Source organism: Malania oleifera, chromosome 11 (assembly GCF_029873635.1).
Source record: "Malania oleifera isolate guangnan ecotype guangnan chromosome 11, ASM2987363v1, whole genome shotgun sequence".
Taxonomy (NCBI): domain Eukaryota; kingdom Viridiplantae; phylum Streptophyta; class Magnoliopsida; order Santalales; family Ximeniaceae; genus Malania; species Malania oleifera.
This window is the reverse complement of record NC_080427.1, coordinates 50062652-50083816: the sequence shown is the minus strand read 5'-3', so window position 1 is coordinate 50083816 and position 21165 is coordinate 50062652. Positions and strand designations below refer to the sequence as shown.

At 33.2% G+C, this 21165-nt stretch overlaps 1 protein-coding gene across 1 annotated transcript; it reads right to left on the bottom strand.

Annotated features, from left to right (window-relative positions):
- Positions 1-9247: 9247 nt before the first annotated feature.
- Positions 9248-10873, bottom strand: LOC131168234 (BAG family molecular chaperone regulator 1). Its single transcript, XM_058127536.1, has 2 exons — positions 10497-10873; positions 9248-9954 (listed from the first exon to the last, which is right to left on the bottom strand). The coding sequence occupies exons 1-2, from the start codon at positions 10783-10785 to the stop codon at positions 9704-9706; spliced, it is 540 nt and encodes a 179-aa protein (XP_057983519.1). The 5' UTR covers positions 10786-10873; the 3' UTR covers positions 9248-9703.
- Between the last annotated feature and the right edge of the window lie 10292 nt (positions 10874-21165).

Sequence of the window (21165 nt, the reverse complement as noted above, 5' to 3'; positions counted from 1 at the left end):
CAAATAATATAAAAAATTCAAAACAACCTTTTATACTAATGTGGAAGTATTCTACCAATGTGGGACAAAAAAACAACAAATCTCCACCTTGACGATAAATTCAACAAATTTTTTAGTCACCAACATTTTATGGAGTTCCACATCATCGTCGCCTTCCAAAAATATTCAGATTTGCAGGATATTGATCAAGTCCAAACAATGTTTGAACTTGATTGTTGTGACAATTTTGGTCAACATATCTGCGGGATTTTCAGTTGTAGCAATCTTCTAAAGAAGTATCTTGCCTCCATCAATAATATCCCGCATAAAATGAAACCGAATATCGATGTGCTTCGTTTGTGCACGGTAGACTTGGTTCTTTGCCAAGTGAATAGCACTCTGGCTATCACAGAATACAACCATGTGCTTCTAAACAACTCCCAAATTTTCAAGTAAACTCTGCAACCAAATAGCTTCCTTAACAGCCTCTGAAGCTGCCATGTACTTTTCTTCTGTTGTAGACAAAGCAATGGTAGACTGTAAGGTAGACCTCCAACTCACTGGACCATTAGCAAATATAAATATATACCCAGTAGTTGATTGACGTTTATCCAAATCACCTGCAAAATCCGAATCCACATATCCAACAACACGTTGATCAATAGTATTATTTTTCTCAAATACTATACCAATATCAATCGTATTCATAATATATCTCAAAATCCATTTCACAGCTTGCCAATGTCCTTTACCCGGATCATGCATATACCTGCTCACCATACTAACAGCTTGTGAAATATCAGGTCTAGTACAAACCATTGCATTCATCAGACTACCAACAGTACTTGCATAAGGAACCTGTGACATATACTTACGTTCCTCATCTGATTTAGGAGACAAAGCAGTGCTAAGTTTGAAATGAGGAGCAAGAGGAGTGCTTATTGGTTTTGACTGCTCAGACATGCCAAAACTCTGTACTACCTTCTTCAAATACTGCTTCTGAGACAAACTAACTCTTCCTCTCATTCTGTCTCTGTGAATCTCCATGCCAAGTATCGTCTTTGCTTAACCAAGATCTTTCATCTCAAACTCTTGATTTAACTGTAGTAACCGGGAAAAAAATAAAATTTAAAAAATAATAATAATAATATAATAAAATAAAATAAATTAATTAAATTAACAAGTAAAATGAATAGTATGATAAGGAACAAATATATATAAAGTGTGAAAGCTTCTTCAAGAAGCTTTACTTTAATAAATGTTTACTATTATATATATATAAAATAACACAAGCTTCTTCAAGAAGCTTTGAAAGTCAAAATCCAAATTGAATTGGATTTTTGGGTGTGCGTGAGTGCACACACACACACTCTCTCTCTCTCTCTCTCTCTCTCTCTCTCTCTCTCTCTCTCTCTCTCTCTCTCTCTCCTACGACTCTCTCTCTCTTCGATTCTGGGCTAGTTTTACGCCGGATCGACAAACCGAAGCCACCACGACGCTCCTGGCGAAGTTCTCTACAAGTCTGTCGGAACGGATCGTCGAGAAACGAAGTTGGATTTCATCCCAAATCCAAGGTAAGGCTTTATATTTAATATTTGAATTTTTGACAGTTGAAGAAAGTGATATACGTGTAAAAATACTGAACTTTAATACTAAAAATTTTCAGTTCCAGGGTGTTGATTGGGAACGTTGGGAATCATCCCTAAGTTGAGGTAAGACTTTTTAAGTCGAATTTGACTTAGTGGTAGTTATAGAAAATGTTGTACGTATGAAAATACTAAACTTTAATTTTGCGAATTTTCATTTTCAGGGTGTTGAGTTAAGAACCTTGTGGGTACGGGGAAGATTTTCTTAGGGGCTTTTCAGGAATCAAGTAAGGGAATAAACTAAGCTAGTTTTGTTTTGAGAAAATGTATGTATATATATGTAGCATCTGGTTTCAGGACAAATAAATATATTTATATATATGATTTATATTTGGAAAATACTGTTTAAATGATGATATGTTGAATACGTGGAAAATTTGTTTAGTGTGACATGAGTATAAAAATGTTGTGAAATACTGTTTTCTGGGAATGGGGACGATATAGATTTCTATGATGGAAAACCGGCGTACGGGCCGAGATATATATATATATATATATATGTGATTTGCCGGCTTACGGGCCGTGCTATGTGGATATGTTTGCCGGCGTACGGGCCGTGCTATGTGGATGAGATTTGCCAGCGTACGAGCTGTGTTACGTGATTTACCGGCTTACTGGCCGAGCTATGTGATTTGCTAGCATACGGGCTGTGTTATGTGATTTGCCGGCGTACGAGCCAAGCTATGATAAAATCTGAAATACCGGCGTACGGGCCGATGATTTTCATGATATATGTATATGTGAAAAATGATATGAATGATTTGATAATTAATGATATGAGTTATCCATGTATCACGATTTTAGTATATGTATATGATATCAGAACTTGGTTGGCTTGGTCTAGGCTAGCACTTGCACGGTACCGTTGCTATGTGTCCATGGTCCTCATGATCATGATATCTGTGTTAACGCCGCTGTACGGAGTGGTGTGAGATTGAATGGTCGATGTGGTTATTTTCAAGAAGTGTGCTGTTATTGCCCCTGGTGTACGGACCAGTCTGGGTAGACCCATCGGACCTACAGACTACTGTTTGACTTGGCAGTGGTCGGCCAACCATTGTCAGGTCCCGCCTTCGGGCCACACAACCCAATCATGTGGGGGTAATACATGACAACAGCCAGCTAACCTACCAGGATTGTTTTATGTTATTATTAGTGTATGAGATGAGATATGTTTATGAAAATGCAGTATATTCTGCTATGTGTTGATATATATGTATGTTTTCCCAGATTTGATAAACAGTATTGAATATGTTATGTATGGTATATGTAGAACACATAATACTCATGTTGCCACACACTGGTATTAGTTTATTTCCTTTACTGAGAGGTGTCTCACCCTTAAATCTTATTAACTTTTCAGGAGCCCCGGATAGGAGAGCGGGAAAAGCCCCGCTTATATAGTACGGTCTATCTACCCTTTTTGAAGGGTAAGTTTTGTAGGGACAGTTAGATTTTGTGGGAAATGTCCCTAGGTTTTATTTTTGGGATGTATATATGAAAATACAGTGATTGTAGTAACTCTAGTATATTGTGGTATATGGTATTGAGATGTACATGTTTGTATATATATTGCTGCTAGGGTTTCTGCTTTATGCTTTGATATATCTCTGGTGCCTACGGGCCCAGGTGGATTGTGACCTGCTAAGCTGGAATGTATGATGTGATGATAATTTATTTATTAAAAAAAAATATATGTGAAAAAGGAGCAGGTCGTTACAGTCTGACTTTTCAACTTGTTGATTTCTTCCCCATTCTTTGAAGCTATCAACATAACATCAACATACAAGAGTAAATATATAAAAGATCCATTTTGTAGTCTGCAAAAATAAACACAATGATCATGTTTATTTCTGATGTACTTCTGACCCATCATAAACTGATGAAATCGTTTGTACCACTGTCTTGGAGACTGTTTTAAACCATACAATGATTTACCCAGTTTACATACCCAATTTTCTTTTCCAGCAACCTGAAATCCATCTGGCTGAATCATATAGATTTCCTCTTCCAAATCACCATGTAAAAATGCAGTTTTTACATCGAGTTGAACTAGTTCAAGATCAAATTGTGCTACCAAAGCCAACAAAATTCGAATGGAAGAATGTTTAATGACTGGAGAAAATATCTCATTATAATCAATGCCTTCCTTCTGTGTGTATCCCTTAGCTACCAATCTAGCTTTGAAGCGAACATTATTTGCATCTGGAAATCCTTTTTTCTTTACATAAACCCATTTGCAACCAATTGCTTTCTTACCTTTGGGCAGTTGGGCTAGCTCCCAAGTCTGATTCTAATGAAGAGATTGCATTTCTTCATCCATTGCTTTTTTCCACTTTTCTTATTCAGAGTTCCTCATTGCTTCTTTGAAAGTGTAAGGAACATTATCATCTACAACTGGAAGTGCATAGGCTACCAAATCAGTATACCGAGCAGGTTTTCGAATTTCTCGTCTTGGCATTTGAGAAACAATTGATTCTTGTTGCTGTGAAGATTCTCGAATTGAAATATCCTCTTCTTATACACTATTCCCCACCGAAACTGGAGAGTTACCTTGTGTAGTCTCATTTCTTATTGGGTTTCCCAAAATTGTCTCAACCTCCACCTGTTGTTGAGTACCACTAGTCTTCTCTTCAACTCGTGACTCCTTACGTATTGTTTTCTTCATCATCGCAAGTTCATCAAAAGTTACATCTCTACTTAAAATCATTTTTTTCGTCTCTAGACACCAAAGATAGTATCCTTTGACTCCTGCGCTTATCCCTAAAAATATTGCTTTCTTGGCTCTTGGATCCAACTTAGATTCTTTAACATGATAATAAGTCATAGTACCAAATACATGTAAAGAATCATAATCACTAGCAGGCTTTGCAGACCATACCTCATAAGGTTTTTTTCCTCCTACTGCAGATGATGGTAGACGATTGATGAGATGACGCGCATACCTAACTACCTCAGCCCAAAACCTTTTGTCTAACCCAGCATTAGACAACATACATCGAATTTTCTTCAGCAAAGTCCGATTCATGCGCTCTGCTACCCCATTCTACTGTGGTGTATTTCGAGCTGTGAAGTGTCGAGCAATACTTTCATCCTGACATACCTTCATAAATGGGTCACTCGTGTATTCACCATCATTATATGATCTGAGCTGTTTAATCTTTTTGCCTGTTTGATTTTCAACTAATTTTTTCCACTTAAGGAAAATATCACACACTTCATTTTTATGCTTCATAGAATACACTCAAACTCTTCTGGAAAAATCATGAACAAAAGTAACAAAATAATGCATACCACCCAACAAAGCCATTTTTTGTAGGCCCCCATACATCTGTATGAATGTAGTCTAAAATACCTTCAGTCTGGTGGATTGCTATGCCAAATTTCACTCTAGTTTGTTTTCCCAGAATGCAATGCTCACAAAATTCAAGTTTGCACACCTTTGCACCATTTAACAAACATTGCTTAGCTAATTGTTGCAAAGATTTTTCTCCTACATGTGCTAATCGCATATGTCATAACTTGGTTGTATCTGAACCTGCATCTTTCTCAGAAACAATAGCTGCTGAGCCAATAACTTTACTACCTTGTAAATAATATAAGTTATTTTTCCTTATTCCTTTCATCACCACCAATGCACCTGATTTAATCTTTAAGGTTCCATCTTTCAAAGTGATAGTGAACCCTTTAGATTCTAAGGCACCCAATGAAATCAGATTCTTCTTTAGGCTTGGAACATACCTAACATCAGTCAAGGTCTTAATAGTTCCATCTTGACATTTCAACTGTATTGATCCTATTCCAGTTGTTTTACAAGTATTATCATTTCCCATAAAAACAACCCCACCATCTAATTCTTCAAAATTAGAAAATCATTCCCTATTGGGAAACATGTGATAGGAACAACCAGAATCCAAAATCCACTCACCAAAATAATGTGACGAAGATGTTCCAACAAGAGAAAACTCTGACTCACTTCCATCATCATTGGCTATATTGGCATTAGAATGTGCTTTGCCCTTATTCTTCTACTGTAATTTAGGGCAATCTTTCTTCCAATGCCCTCTCTCACGACAAAAGGCACATTCATCTTTAGCAGGTCTCCCACGAGATTTACTCCTCCCATGAAATTTACTCTTACTTCCAGGCATACGAATCTGAGAATGTCCCCTTATTGTTAGTGCTTCTGCTGTTTCCTTGTGGACCCTCTGATCATTCTTTCTGCATTCAGTACTAATCAATGCAGTACAAACAACATCATAAGTAACTTTATCTTTCCCATACAATAAAGTGGTGGTCAAATGTTCATACTCACCAGGGAGAGAATTCAGTAACAATATGGTTTTATCCTCATCTTTCACCTTTTCATCCAAATTTAACAAATCGGCCAAAATTTTCTTGAAAGCATTTATGTGGTCATTAATCGAAATACCTGGTTGATACTGGAAGCAAAACAATTTCTTTTTGAAATAGAGCCGATTTTCTAGACTCTTGGTCATAAATGTATCTTCCAATGTCTTCCACAATTTCTTTGCAGATGTCTCCCTCATAACACAATATTTCTGATTTTTGGCAAGACAGACGAATCGTACCACATGCCTGACGATTGATCTTTTCCCAATCTCTGTCACCCATATTTACCGGTTTATCATCCAAACCAATATCTAGTTCTTGTTGATACAAGATGTCCATCACCTCACATTGCCACTTACCAAAATTATTGGTACCATCAAATTTCTCCACCTCAAACCGAGCATTAGCTATCTTTTTCGATGATGATGTCGAAGCCGAAGGGGTTGGAGTTCTTGTGGACAGAGTTTCTTCTACTGCTGCGCTAGTTTTTGCCATCTTCTATATATTCAATAGCAACCAACAAAGCAAAAGGCCTAGAATGAATAGTACGTACCAATTGTGTCTACTTTGTTTTATCCTATGAAATTCCACTTTGACCAGGCCAACCTCCAGGGAGCGACTGAGCCGCAATGGTCTCTGAGCACTCACTTAGACAAGGTCTTTCTTAGGCATCAAACGTGGAATCAAGGATCCTAACAGAGGAACACCTCCGTATCAACACTATTCAACCTAGCTCTGATACCAATTGTTGTGCCGGGAACCCCACTTGTGCCAAACACCAATACTACAACTATTGTTATTGAATATATAAGAAATTAAAGCAATGCAGAAACTAATAATAAAACAATAAAAAGAACAAAACAAGAAATTTACGAGGTTCGGTATAAAATTACCTACGTCCTCAGGTGCCTATGATCAATCCACTACTTTTTGATAAAGTACAACTTTGAGATGTGTTTTATAAATGAAGAGTTGAGCTCTTTATATAGCTTGAACCTCAAGTCTAAAAAACATTTCTCTCCAATGTGAGACAAATAATATAAAATATTCAAAACAACCTTTTATACTAATGTGAAAGTATTCTACCAATGTGGGACAAAAAAACAACAAATGGAGCTTGTGGTCAACAACCAAGGCAAGTTGAGTTGAGTTCAAGTATTCCATTATGCTAATCCGACTCAACTCGATTACACTCTCAACTCTCAAGCCTATTTTTTTTCACGATATTTTTATTTATTTATCAATTTTATACTCTTACTTTTATTTTAGTTTTAAACTAAGTGAACTTTCTCTTTTAAGATATAAAGTAATAACTCGGAAAAAAATTATTTAAAAAAATTAAATTAATTAATTAAAAAAATTAAAATTAAGAGTAATTATTGATTAGTTAATTGATTAAACATTATTAAATTAATGTATTAAATAAAAAAAATATAGGAAATAGAAAAAAAGAATTAAATTAAATTAAAATTATTTATTAGTAATTAATTAGTTAAACATTATTAACTTGAATTAATTAAGTTAAGTAAAATGATGATTTTATATATATACATATAAAGTTAAGTTAAAGTAAGTAAAAAAAAAAGAGAGATAAGGAAGCCTGAAAAGATTGAATTGTAGAGAGAGAGCTCTGCGCCATCTCTCAGTTTGTCTCGCCTCTCCATCTTCGCCTCTCTCTCTCTCTCTCTCTCCTCGATTTTGTCGACCTAACGATCGTCGATCGAGAAACAGAAGATGCCGTTGGATTCCTAACTCCGCCACTGACATTTCTACTAGAGCGGATATGGCGTGGAAGCGGCGTAAGTACTATTCCTGGGGTAAGGCAATTTTCTCCTAATTTCTCAATTTCTCGTTAAATCTGTTATTAAATCAATGATCAGACACCACCACTGGGTCTTAGTCGTGATCGTCGTCATTTTGATATAGGTGAATTTCCAATTAGGGTTTTCTGGACCCCACTCCAAAGTGAGAGTGAGATTTGGGAAATTTGACAAATTAGTTATATTTGAGGGTATAGCTGTTTATTTGGTATCTAAGGGCTTAGGGAATATTAAAATAGTATTTTATTTAGAATTAATTTAATAAAATTAGGATTTTTGATTCAGGGTCCGGGTGAGCGCCGCATGTATTTTTCGGGGTCCCTATTGGTGTAGTTCAAGAAATCAGGTAAGAGTAAATTTTATATTAAAGCAGATTTTATGAAATTAAAGGTAATAAATTATGTTATAATATATGTATGTTTTGATATGAATTATAAAATGCCAACCATGTAAAATTATGATTTTTGAGCTTAGGACCACTTATTTAGCTTATATATGGAAATGAACTGATGAAAGTGAAAAGTGATTTCTGAGGAATTATGTAAGAAATGAAATGTATTTTCAGCATATAAATGTTTAATGTGGGTTGACTTATTTTACAGGAATATGTATGAATTTTATTGTTAAATTATGTGGCATGAGATTCTGTGCGAATATATGTTAAATGTATAAGATGCAGGTTAAGTAAGTAAAGTATTGAGGATAAAATATGTTATGGACTATGTTGCTTATGTATGCTAAATGCAATCATGTAAATGTAAGACAGTTAAAAGACAGCCATATTAGCAGATTCTAACACACTTCTGTGTAAACTAACTAATGACAGTTGAAAGAAACTGTAAACTAATTGATGATGACTAAAGATCAGTTGTAGTACGAAGAAAAGAAATGAAAATGTAATGTAATGACAATGAAATGATAAATGAATGAAATGACAAATGTGAATGATGTAATGTCGATGATTACGTAAAGTGAAATGCAATACAATGTTTAAGTTATGAATATGAACAGATGTGTATGATTGAATAATGACAGAAAGAATAATGTATTATGATATTAAAAGTATTTATATATGTAGAACATGTTACGTAGAGGGTCGGGGCGTTACATATAACCTCAACAGATCTAAAATAAACTTTTTAAGAAAAAATTTATCTAATTTTGGTTAAAATTTAATATTTAAAAATATTTATCTTAATTTTAAAAATCCGAATAATTTATCCCTAAAATAACTTACAACATTCTAACTTTTTTTGAACAATATAATGACCACTTCATAATTTCATTTCTAAGCAATTACGCAATCTCAATTTGGGACCATAATTACGTTATATATAAACTTTATATACGATTAATCTTGCTTTTCACTCCATCCGATTTTTCGTACACTCGTGAATTTATATACACATATAATAGACAAAAAAAAGATAGAACATCATAGACGATATCTCTTTAGAATCAGCCTTTTCATTATGAACAAAACTAAACAAACACATAAGTCAGCTAAGCTTACAGTACATTTGACTAGGCTTTTACAATTAAAAAACCCTTATAGAAAATCCCTCTTAAAAAGCTGAGCTTTAGAGCAAATGGTGAACTCCAACATCCCAAATTCGATTCTCGTAGTACTAAACATATATTTAAGTCACACCCATGAGGTCGCAATTGCTAAGCTCGAAGTTTCAAAGTAGTAAGTCATGTTGTAGTTAGTGCCTCTCGTTCCATCAAAACAACAAGAAACTTATAGAAATATAATACAAAAACTCAACGAGATTGAAACCTAATCGAAAAGAAAATTAGGCATCAATCACGATATATACTGATTTTGGAAGGCTTTCTTAAGCTAATGGTCAGTGGAGTACATAAGGCATGCTTAATTAATTAATTAATCGTAATTAATTAATGTTAAATGGTGATGGCGGGGCAGGAGGTGGTCCGAATGGCTTGGCAGTTTCCGGTGGCGGCTGCGGCCGCGGCTAGGCTGCGGAGCTTTCTCTCCTTGAAGGCAGGATCCTCCAACAAGAGGACTTTGTCCCTGTCCCCAACCCCTACCATGTGCAAGTACTCGCCATCCTCCCTCTCCTTCCCTTTGAACAGTAGCCTCTGCTCTCTTGGCTCCAATGCAGTGACCAATGCTAATACCATCTTTAATTCTCCTTTAATCAAATTGAAATTAAATTAATTAGTTAAAATTTTTAATTAATTAACTTTTAATTACCCAAAATTCAAGAAAATATTTTTGTTCTTTTTTTTTTCACATTATTTTTAAATTTTATCATATTCATATGTACTAATTTTAAAATTAATAAAATTATATTTTCAAATTTTGTATACAAATGTTGAAAAACTGCAAAATAATGACAGTTTTATAATGATTTGAAAACGTAAAATCGAAAATAATTTTTTCTCGCAACCGAACAAATTCTTAAATTTCCGAGAGACGAACTAAGACTTTACATTTTAAATTTTAAAAATTAAGAAATAGAATCAGATAAAATTTTTAAAAGTAAGGAAAGATCTTCTTATATATATATATATATTGAAAAAAAAATTGAAGGGTGAAAATCAAGCTTTATTCTATCCTCAATTTATGAACAATATGTCAATTAAAAATAACTAATGGATAATTTTTTTTTTTTTTTTTTTTTTCAGAAAAGAAAAATGAAAATTAAGGAAGAAGGAGGGCATAAGAGCATACCAAAAGTTGAAGTGGGTTGAATGGAAATATCATGCCACCGTGAGACAGTAGAAACCCGAACGGTGATCATCCCTTCTCCACTGTTCCCAGCTCCACACTCTCTCCTCTGCACAAGCATTCCTCCCGGCCGGAGTTCCCATTTGATCTCCCCTCCGGCGCCTCCTCCGCACCCTTTTCCCGCGACTCCTCCCCTGTGGATGCTGCCGCCGCCGCCGCCACCACTCCCATCCTTCGATGAATTCATGCTCATCATCCTCAAGCAAAACCTCTTGGATCTCAACTTCACCATCTCTCTCTCTCTCTCTCTCTCTCTCTCTCTCTCTCTCTCTCTCTCTCTCTCTCTCTCTCTCTAAAATGTTTGAAGGGCAGTCACCCAGGGGGGGAGGAAGGGTGCTGGGGCTGGCTAGTTATATAATAGTAGGTGGCCTGCATTGGGACAAAAGTAGACGACAATAAAAAATATATATAACAAATAGAAAAGGTATATACTTATGGTAATTAAATTGAATTCATATATATATATATATATATATATATGAATTGAGTATAAAGTAGAAATTCAGAGATCGACGAATTAGGTTATGACACAGAGGACTAGATGTGTGGGTCGATTTTGTTGGCACAAGCTCTCTCCCTTGGTAGCACCGATATTTTTGCATGTTTAAATACTTGACAGTTAATAAAACATATTAATGTGAGTTAAGTCAAGGGTTTGAATTAAAATTATTTTTAAATTTTTATATGACAAAATTTAGAAATATGGGTTGTAACATTGTTCGGACGGTAAGAGAGAGCAAGAAATGAACTCTTTTCCTCTTTTTGACTGTCATGTGGACCCATGATAATCATTGATACGTGATGAATAACACGATTCAAAATTTAATAGTTTTAACTCAAATGAGGTACCGATCATTTTGATTCATTCAAGCTCACGATTTTTCATAAGGTTGAAACCTAAAAATCCCTCTTTTTATGGTCATACTCATTGATCAGTGTGATATCTTAATATGCCCCTTCATCTAATTTATGACGCTTTTAGAAAAATGACTCACATTTTTATATGAGAATAATCACATAGCAATATCTCTAAATCATACTTCGGTCAATTTTAGTAAAATATTGTTTTCTTGAATTGATTTTATTCTATAAATAAGTTTTACAAAATTGGAATATAATTGATGACTAGAAATCTCGTTGGTATATGCTCGATGCGGGATCGTAAAACTACGTTATTGTGATATGTGACTCATATCGAGTGGAACACATATACAGAGAAAGTAGACTGAAGAAAACTCGGGAGCTGACCTGAAGAAAACTATCAATGGGTTTGTTTGGCATCGGTTTGAAACTTATTGTTTTATTAGTTGGGACGAGTACTAATAGGTTGAGGGTGCGAGGGCAACGCCCCTGCGGTACGGTATAAGGATATTTAAGAAAATTTTTCTAATACCTCTATACGTCTATAGTTAGTATAAATACATATGATGTAACCCTACTTTTAAAGATAGTGAAATTCAGCCGTCACTCACTCCTGTGGATGTAGGCATATTGCTGAACCACATTAAATTTGTTTGTTTTCCTTACTTTCTTTATCTCTTTATTTTTCCATATTATTCATCATAATTGTCGCACTTTCCTCAATATACGTATCAATAGAAGAGCCGAGATGAATTTTATTGTAGACCCATAAACTTTTTTTCTTTAAAAAAAAAAAAGAAAAAGGGAAAGGGAAAGAGATTTTTTTTATGGGGGTGGGGTTGGGGATGTGGGCCTATGGGTCCAAGGCACATGGGTGGTGGGGACACACACCACAACACGCTTGCTTGATTGGCGGGCCTAACACACACTGCAATCACGTCAAGTAGTCGGTTGGGCAACCCTATAAAAAATACACTATCTATATTAAATACAATTACAGGGTTAGCTTAATTAATTTTAATATGATCAATGACTTAATTAATTATGGAGAAGCAAATTGGGGGGGTCTGTTTGGGGAGCGAGAAAAACAAGTAGTCGTGGCAAGAAAAAGGCAGACCCGGAAGTTGGCATGAGTTAGTGGTGTTCTCCCTTTTCCTCTTTTTAGCTTATTAATGTATTTTCTCTCCTTTTCTCAGGGGACAATTAATGGACATTAGTAGCTATTTATATGTAGGTAGGTAGCTTTTGCCTTTTGTTATTGGAATAGGTTGAAGTGTAAAAATTGTGGTTTATATAAATGTATATAAAATATTTGAGAAGTGAATTATGTAAATTTTAATTTATCAAGCGTATACTATTAGATGGTGTGTAGGAATAAAATAAAATAAGAATAGAATAAAATAAAAATTTAAAAAATTAATTTTTTTTTTATTTTTTTTGCCTACCAAACAAGTCATTAGTTTATTAGAATTGAACAGTACAATTAATAGAGGTTTTAATCTTTGTTAAGTTTTTTTTTTTTAACACATTCAAAGGTTTAGCGCCCCCCCCGCCCCCGGCGCCAACAGAGAGAGAATATTTTAATTTTCTCCCTAGATATTGTTAGGATATTATGGTTTTCTGAGTGCAAATTCAAAATTAAATATATGTGTACTTAATATTTTTCTTTGGTAAATTTATAAATAAAATGATTTTTTTTAATTTTTTCATGTTTCATTTTTTTCCTTTAATTTTGTTCCCTTTCCTTCTTTTATTTTTCAATTAAGAAAGAAACGAAGTTATCCAGATTATTAGAGTAGTAAAGATAATGAAGGGCTATAAATATATTTCAAAATTTTGAATTTTAAATTATTTTGTTAAATTACTTATGAATGTTTGAAAATATTACAATTAGCTATTAATGTTGTGAAAAATGCGCTACTATTATGTGCAATAAGACCAAGTTGAAAGAAAAAACAAAAGAAAATAAGAATGATACAACAATTTACGTGATTTGTAGTGCATCTATGTTCAGGAACTTGCTCTGTGAAATTTTCTCTATATTATTAATGAAAATTGTCTTAGAGTCGAAATTCTTGATAACAAATATGTTAAAATTTTCAAAAAACTCTCACACAATAACATGATGATGGTAAATCTTAAATGAAAATATTCACTTCCGTTCGTCATTAGTTCAAATATCGAGTTTTGTTTGGTGGGTTTTGCTTTGTCTATGTTTGTTTTTGTGTTTTTATTTTCTTTGTTAGCTTTATTTAATTTTGTTGTCTGATTTGGTTGGTTGCTGGTGTTGTTTCTGAAAGGGTTTTATTTTATTTTTCTGCTATCTCTCTTTTGCTTATCTTGTAACCACGGTTTTCCTCTGGCCAAAAGTAAATGTTTATTAATAAATAATTGGAGGTACCGCCCTCTTTTAGTAAAAAAAAAAATAATAATAATCAAAATACTATGTTGTTCTCACTAGTTAAAAAAAACCTATTTGCCCCAAAAGAACAAGTACGTGATCCGTCAGTCCACTCTTTACAGATATTGAACCATCTCCTATATGGATGATAACGAAAGGAGCGACTCATATTCATTTTCTAAGTATCATGAAAAGAGTTATTATTTAAGCAACCAACAAAAGTTCATCATTTAGACTATTTGTCACCAAATTTGTGGAGTTCAATGGTCATTTTTTCTCATCTTTCTCATTTTTCCAATGAGGTCAATCTCCCTTGTGTTATCCTTTCTATTTGCACTTGAAGCATTCAAAGTTCTTGACCTTAATTTGATTTATACATCAACCTACTATTCTATGGACCCATATCATTGTATTTCCCTCTCATATGTTTTGGACTTGGCAAGCCTTTTGGTTCATGATACTCGTTGAGTTTTCTTTCATCTTTGTTTAGTCTGAGAGTCGTAATTAAAATATCTCTCAATGGATTAGAGTGGACTTGCCCATAGAGCAATGTTGTGACAATAACATCAACACCTTGTCTTCATATTTAATCCTCAAATCTATTTTGAGTAGATTATTGACCATCTGATTTAAATGTTTCATATATATTAATTCATATCTCCATTCTTAGACATTTGAAAAAAAGAAAAAAAAAACATGAATAACTTCTTAAAGTCTAGTTCGTTGGTATTACTCTTTGCCATACATATATAGGCTCTCTGATTTCCTATCAATCCTTTTTCATTTGTCGTCCATCATACTAAATACAACTTATTGTTAACATGTGAAAACAAGATCAAATAGTATTAAAGGTAACCATTTTAGTTCAATCTAATTGCCTTCATCTGTCTTTTTTCCCTAATTTCTCTCCTATTAGCACCCTGAAACTGATCTATTGAACAAACACATTAATTACTCACATATGTCACATGCTGAAATTTTCCTTTCCGTTAAACTTGCTTGTTAACATATTTTGCACCCCATTCATCCTTGTTGTAACAAACAAACAAACTCTAGAAGACATAACACAAACGCTATAAATAAAAGAAAAACATAATAATGAAACAAGAAAAATATAACAATTTTCGACAATGTGTATTTGTTGACAAAGCCTTTATGAAATATCAGGGGTGGAAAAAAAATAAAAAATGAAACCAAATTACAAAAAACCGAATGAAACCAAACCACAAAATAGCTAGCTTAACACCCCCCCTTTTTTTTTAAATTTGGTTTAGTTTTTGTTCAATCCATTCAATAACCATGGTTACTCGAACAAATATATTATAAATATATAAAAATATATATACTATTAGATAATTTAAATAAGAAATTATTTTTCACAAAATCTAAAACTTGGGGACTGGTTACTTTTATATTGTTTTTCAAGAATTATAACTTGAATTATAGACTTCGTTTATGTTTTATTCATGGGTTGATGTATTTAAACTTATGTTGGATGCTAACTTAAAGTTTATAAATTTATATGACTTGTTATTAATGCTTAAATTTTAAAATTTAGATGTTTATTATAAAGAAAAAAAATTAATTGGTAGGCCTTAAAAATCTAAATTGAAACTGTGAGTTATGGTATAATCCCAATAGGGGGTGAATTGTATATCTTAAAAATTTAAGGCACTTTTTGCCCAATTTTTAAAACTCAACCACACCATATCAAGTTTAGGGTTTCTCGATCAATCAATCTCAAGCGCTATAGATATTTAAAACATACACAATAATCACAACAACAAAAATGTACACATACATGTGCGGAAATGTATAATGAGAGTAGGGAAAGAGAAAGCAAACACGGAGATTTTTATGAGGTTCGGTTATCTCCACCTACGTCTTTGCCTCAAGACAACCGCTTGGGGATTTCACTATACACTTCTTAACCAAGGCGGAGCCACCTCATACACACTCCTTCAATCGGGCGGAGCCGCCTGTTACACCACTCCTTATAGGCGGAGCCACATCTCCAAACGATATCCTCTCATTTGGCATGGTTCAAAACCGAACCGCAAATACAAATGAAAATAAGAGTTTTTGCATACAATGAAGTGCTTCTTCAAAAGCTAATTTGTACAATGAAAAACTTGACGCACTCTCACAAGATCATGATTTAAGCTCAATAGAGTTTGTGTGTTTCTCTCAAAAAGATTTTTGCAATATAAGAGAGTAAATGATCTTTGAGTAAAATGTGTATAGTAAATTCTTCAAAGATTCAAGAACAATAAAAGATTTCTCCAAAAATATTTTTCAAGATAAGAGTAGGAGAAGTTAGGGTTTTGCTCTCAAAAGGATTTTTGCAAAGTAAAGGTAAATGAGAGTAGTTGATCTTTGATGCGAAAATAAATGCATAATAAATGCTTCCTCAGTGATTCAAGAGCAATAAATGATTTCTCCAAAAGTGATTTTCAAAACCAAGAGTATAGGAGAACCTAGAGTTTCTCTCTCAAAATGATTTTTTAAATGAAGAGAGTAGATAAGAGTAAATGCTCTTTGATTTGAGAAAATGAGAGAATAAAATGCCCATATATGTAAGAGTGTAATACAAGATTAGAAAAAATTGTTTTAAGGGTTTCGGGCTTCGTATTTATCGGCAAAGACCCCTTGTGACCGTTTGACCAATATAATAATAATATATTTGAATTTTATGGCCATTTTTATGCTCAAAATGGCTTCAACTCGATAGTTCCAGTCGACTAACACAAGGTCTGATCGACCGACCCAAATGTAATTTCCATTTTTGCACGGTTCGGTTGGCTAGGCTTATGATCCGATCAGCCGGATCTTCCTAGCATAAATGCTGGTCAACTAGACTTATGATTCGATCAACTAAGCCATTTACAAAAATGAGTTTTAGCCTTGTTTTGAACTTCCAAAACATTTCAAACCTTTTGTGTGAGTTTAACTTCTAAGTAAAAGGTTTTCCATGAAAAGTTTGAATTCCTATGGTCAATCTATGGTCATTATTGAGCTTGTCATCAGAACGAGTAAGACACGCACATACAATTTAATCTAAATGCATTACAATTGAAACATATCTATGTATATATACATCTTCACTCTTTGTTCTTCAAATTGCCATGTAATAAGCTGTGTGATGTGAGCTTTAAGAGCCTCATGACTTCCATACTGTAATGACCATTTGTGCCTTATGAAATATAAATTTGTTCATATACTAAATACACAAATGAGATACATATGATTTTGTTGAAAATTCCACTTGTGAGGTTTGTCCTACATTAGAAAAAATGAGTATTTGATAGGTGCTTATATACATGGTGTAGCCCAAGAGCCAATATGCTTAAGTTTTTGGGTCAAGTTAGTGCTCAACCATGTGTATCAAGCACACCCATGGACTCCTCCGGTGTTAACAATCTCCCTCTCAATTGTGAGTTCCAACTGCTCCCCCTTGAACGGAAGCTCCACCACATATGAGTTCCAACTGCTTCCCCTTGAATGGAAGTCATCTTCTCCCTTATGAGACAAATTCTCGAACTGTTTGCTTAAGTGGGTCGTCTTACGTGTCTCAGATTGTATTTCAAATGACGCATCTAAACCAATCCTACCTCCCATGTCCTGACCCAATTTGACTCTATCTTGGCAGCTTAGATGATCCTTCTTAGCCTCGATCACACACTCTCACTTGTTAGCTTAGATTTTTATATTTTAAAAATCTAAAATATTGAATTTAATATTCGATATGGTTAATTGTTAGATATTTAGCTAAAAACTTATTAACAAAATTTGGTTAACCATTTGAAATGATTCAGTTTCTTTGCATTTTTTTTAATGAACTTCGATTCAATTAACGGGTGAACCGAGTCATCTACAGTCCTACAAGATACTTACCATATCAGCGATGAAAACTGTTTTAATGTTCTAACCCTTGACTATACTATTAAAGAAGAACATTATTAATTAAATATTACTTTCTCCTTCCTTAGTTAATCGTAAAGATATTTTTAACTATTTATCTTTATAAAATATTTTAATTATTCATTCTTTAAAAAAAAAAAAAAATGAATTCGTGTGCTTGAGTTTATTGCATTGAATTTGGAACAATCAAGTTGCAAAAGTATATCTTTTTTTTGTTTTTTTGGCTATTGTAATGAAATTGAATTATCATCATTCTAAAGTGTAAAAGTTGTTTATGTAACTTTCTTGCATTCCCATCACCACAACCGTGAGCTTTTGGCCATGTCCCTTTACACCGGGAATTTCAATTCAGATTTTTGAGTTAAGTCTACTCCTCAGTCGGGTTGGCTCAAATGATAAGAACGATTTGTAACTTTGGTAACCTCAAGGTCACGGATTCGATTCTCTCTTGAGAGTTTATTTCTGGAGAATTACCAAGAATATGTTAATGGGCGGGCGGCTTTCACCCTCCTCAAGTTTAGTGTCACAACATAGTGTTCAAAGTGGTGCGATGATGGTTGGAGTCCTCAGGTTATAAAAAAAAAAAAAAAACAATTCTTTTCTCCTCATTCTAGATTTATTTTTATTTTCAAAAGTTCATTCTCTTGCATATATATATATATATATACTTACTTTCATACTTAAATTTGAAGAACATAAATAAATAAAATTCTATCACAATTTGAATAAAATTTGTTAAATTGCGACTCATTTACAATGATTTTCAAAAGTTCATTATAATTGTAGTTGAGGGTTGAAATGCTAAGGTAGTTTTCAGTAAGGGTTAGAATGGATCAAGAATTTTGTCTGGGAAAAGAAAAGGAAAGAAAGAGAAGAAGGAAAATCATTTTCCTCTATATTTTTTCTTTATATTAAATATCACTAAAAATGAAAAATTGTTCTACTATGGTTAAAAATTAACAAAAATCAAATGTTGAGGATCTGTAAAACAAAAATTTTGTTCATTGATTTCACATATACATATTTTTTATTTTATTTTTCACTTTTCTTGATAACCAAACGTGAAAAAAATGGAATCCTTCGTATTTTTCTTTCTTTTTCTTAATATTTTTCAAGTTTCAAATGGACGGTAAATATATAATAAAAAATTTTCAAACGCTATAATGGTGCAAGAATATTGCCAAATCACCTAAATTGCTATGTTCTCTCTCTCTCTTTTTTTTTTTTTTTTTCCTTTTTCTGGGTTTCTCCTCTCACGTCACGACCTATGCGTTTAATCTTAGGACGTATTTTTTGATATAATGTAAAGAAACATAGAGAAAGCAAATCCATAAATCGTAGGTTTCTAAACAATAATCTCACCTTATTTGGAATCCAAACAACCCTAGATCTCAACTGCCCAAGGGAATACTTCTGATGTTATTAATGTGATTTCGTTTGGTTTTAGGTTTAGCCCTTAGGTTGGTCTTTCTATTTTTGTATTGAGATTGCCTTATCTCAAGGGTATCAACCCATGTGCAATAGAAAGATGTTGAAATCTCTCTCTCTCTCTCTCTCTCTCTCTCTCTCTCTCTCTCTCTCTCTCTCTCTCTCTCTCTCTCTCTCTCTCTCATATTTTATAGAATAGCATGTTCCCCTAGTGTGTGACCCAAATGCAAAATTAGCTACAATCATGAACTTGGACATTCATATATATATATATATATATAGATATATGAACCAAGTTCAATCAAAGCCCAAAAGCAGAAGAAACAAAGAAGAGGAAGTCCAAAACACATATGACATATCCAATCCAATCCCCCACATGTTCACACAAATGGCAACATGAGGAAATGGCAATGGCCAAAAGGACTTCACCGCTACCGCTTCTACTTCTAAGGAAATCCCTAAAATCCATCCCCAAAAGTTGCTTCTGCTTCTCATGGGCCCTTAGGCTGTCCGCCTAAACCCCATCTGATCTTATTTCAATGACAAAATGTGTGATTTTTTGAAGAACAATAATATTCTTGCTTGATTAAGTATGCTTCCCCATTGATCATATCATAATTCGTTTGCAAGTTAAAACACTCCGATTGGCTATTCTCCTCGACCTAGCTACTCCCTTCATTGACATGGTGTTCGTCACTAATGGTTCGATGATTAATGTAGGTTGTTGTAGTACAGAGAGTTCGATCGGTCTTCTACAACATCTACTAAGGAGAGAATCCTCAACCAATGAGAATCGCTTATCTTAATTTCTTGTCATGTTCTTTTGTGCCCTTTTTCAAAATCAGAATGATTTTGAAAATGATATTATTTGACAATTTCTCAAATTCTTTACATTCTCTTTTACTCTTTCCCCCCCTTCTTCTGTATAAATTTAAATGTAGATATACTATATAGTTAATTAGTATATTAGGATAGAAAAATATAAAGATAGTTGTCGGTTGCAACGAGAGATAAATTTCAACTATACATTTTGAATAACACCTGCTTGACCGATGTCCGACCAATAAACTTTTTAAAAAGAAAATGGGAACAAAAAGTGTTTGTGATTGATCACAATATCAGGCGTGATTTACGTTAGTTTATTTGAAAGTAAAAAGGTATATAAATTTTTTTAGAGAAAATCAAGCATGCTTTTTTGAAATTAATAAAAACTATATATTTTTAAAATAGTTACCTCGTTTCAGATATAAAAAAATTATTTATCAATCAAACCATTAAAATTACTATATACCAAAACCACATCATAATTATAATTACTACTTATTATTATTACTTTAGCGATCTTTATTAGTTTTTCACTTATAATTGTTATTCAAAAATAATTAAAGTTACTAATCACATGTGATTTGAAAAATAGGTTAAAACTAAATGGTTTGAATTTCACTAATAGTCGTACGACTAAATTTGGCTCGTGATCCTAAATCTTAGACTTCTAGCTTAATACAATTTTTCCCCCCAAAATAATAGTGAAATCAATTTGTCATGACTCAAGTGGGGTCCTCCATTTCATTCATAGGTGTTTCCTAGTATTAGTTTGGAATTCTTGTGTACTAGGTAAATACCAGAGTAGGGAGCTGTCATTTATATTATTTTATTATATATATATATATATATATATATATATATATATATTACTGTAGATTTGACTAATATTAATTTTGAAATATATAAGATAGGTAAATCAATGACAATATTAAATGGGCAAAATTCTCAGTTAATACTTATTAGAGAGCTAGGTTTATTCATTTTTTGATTGATTTAAAAAAAAAAAAAAAAATGGTCAAATAAGTATATAAAGAACTATTGTAATGTTTAGCGAGGGATGTGAACATATAGATGTCAAAATAATAAAATAAAAGAAGAGACAAGCGAAAGCAATGTGAGCAAGAGGACAGAGAAAAGTAACAAGACAATATATCATATTAATTTATATGTAAATGT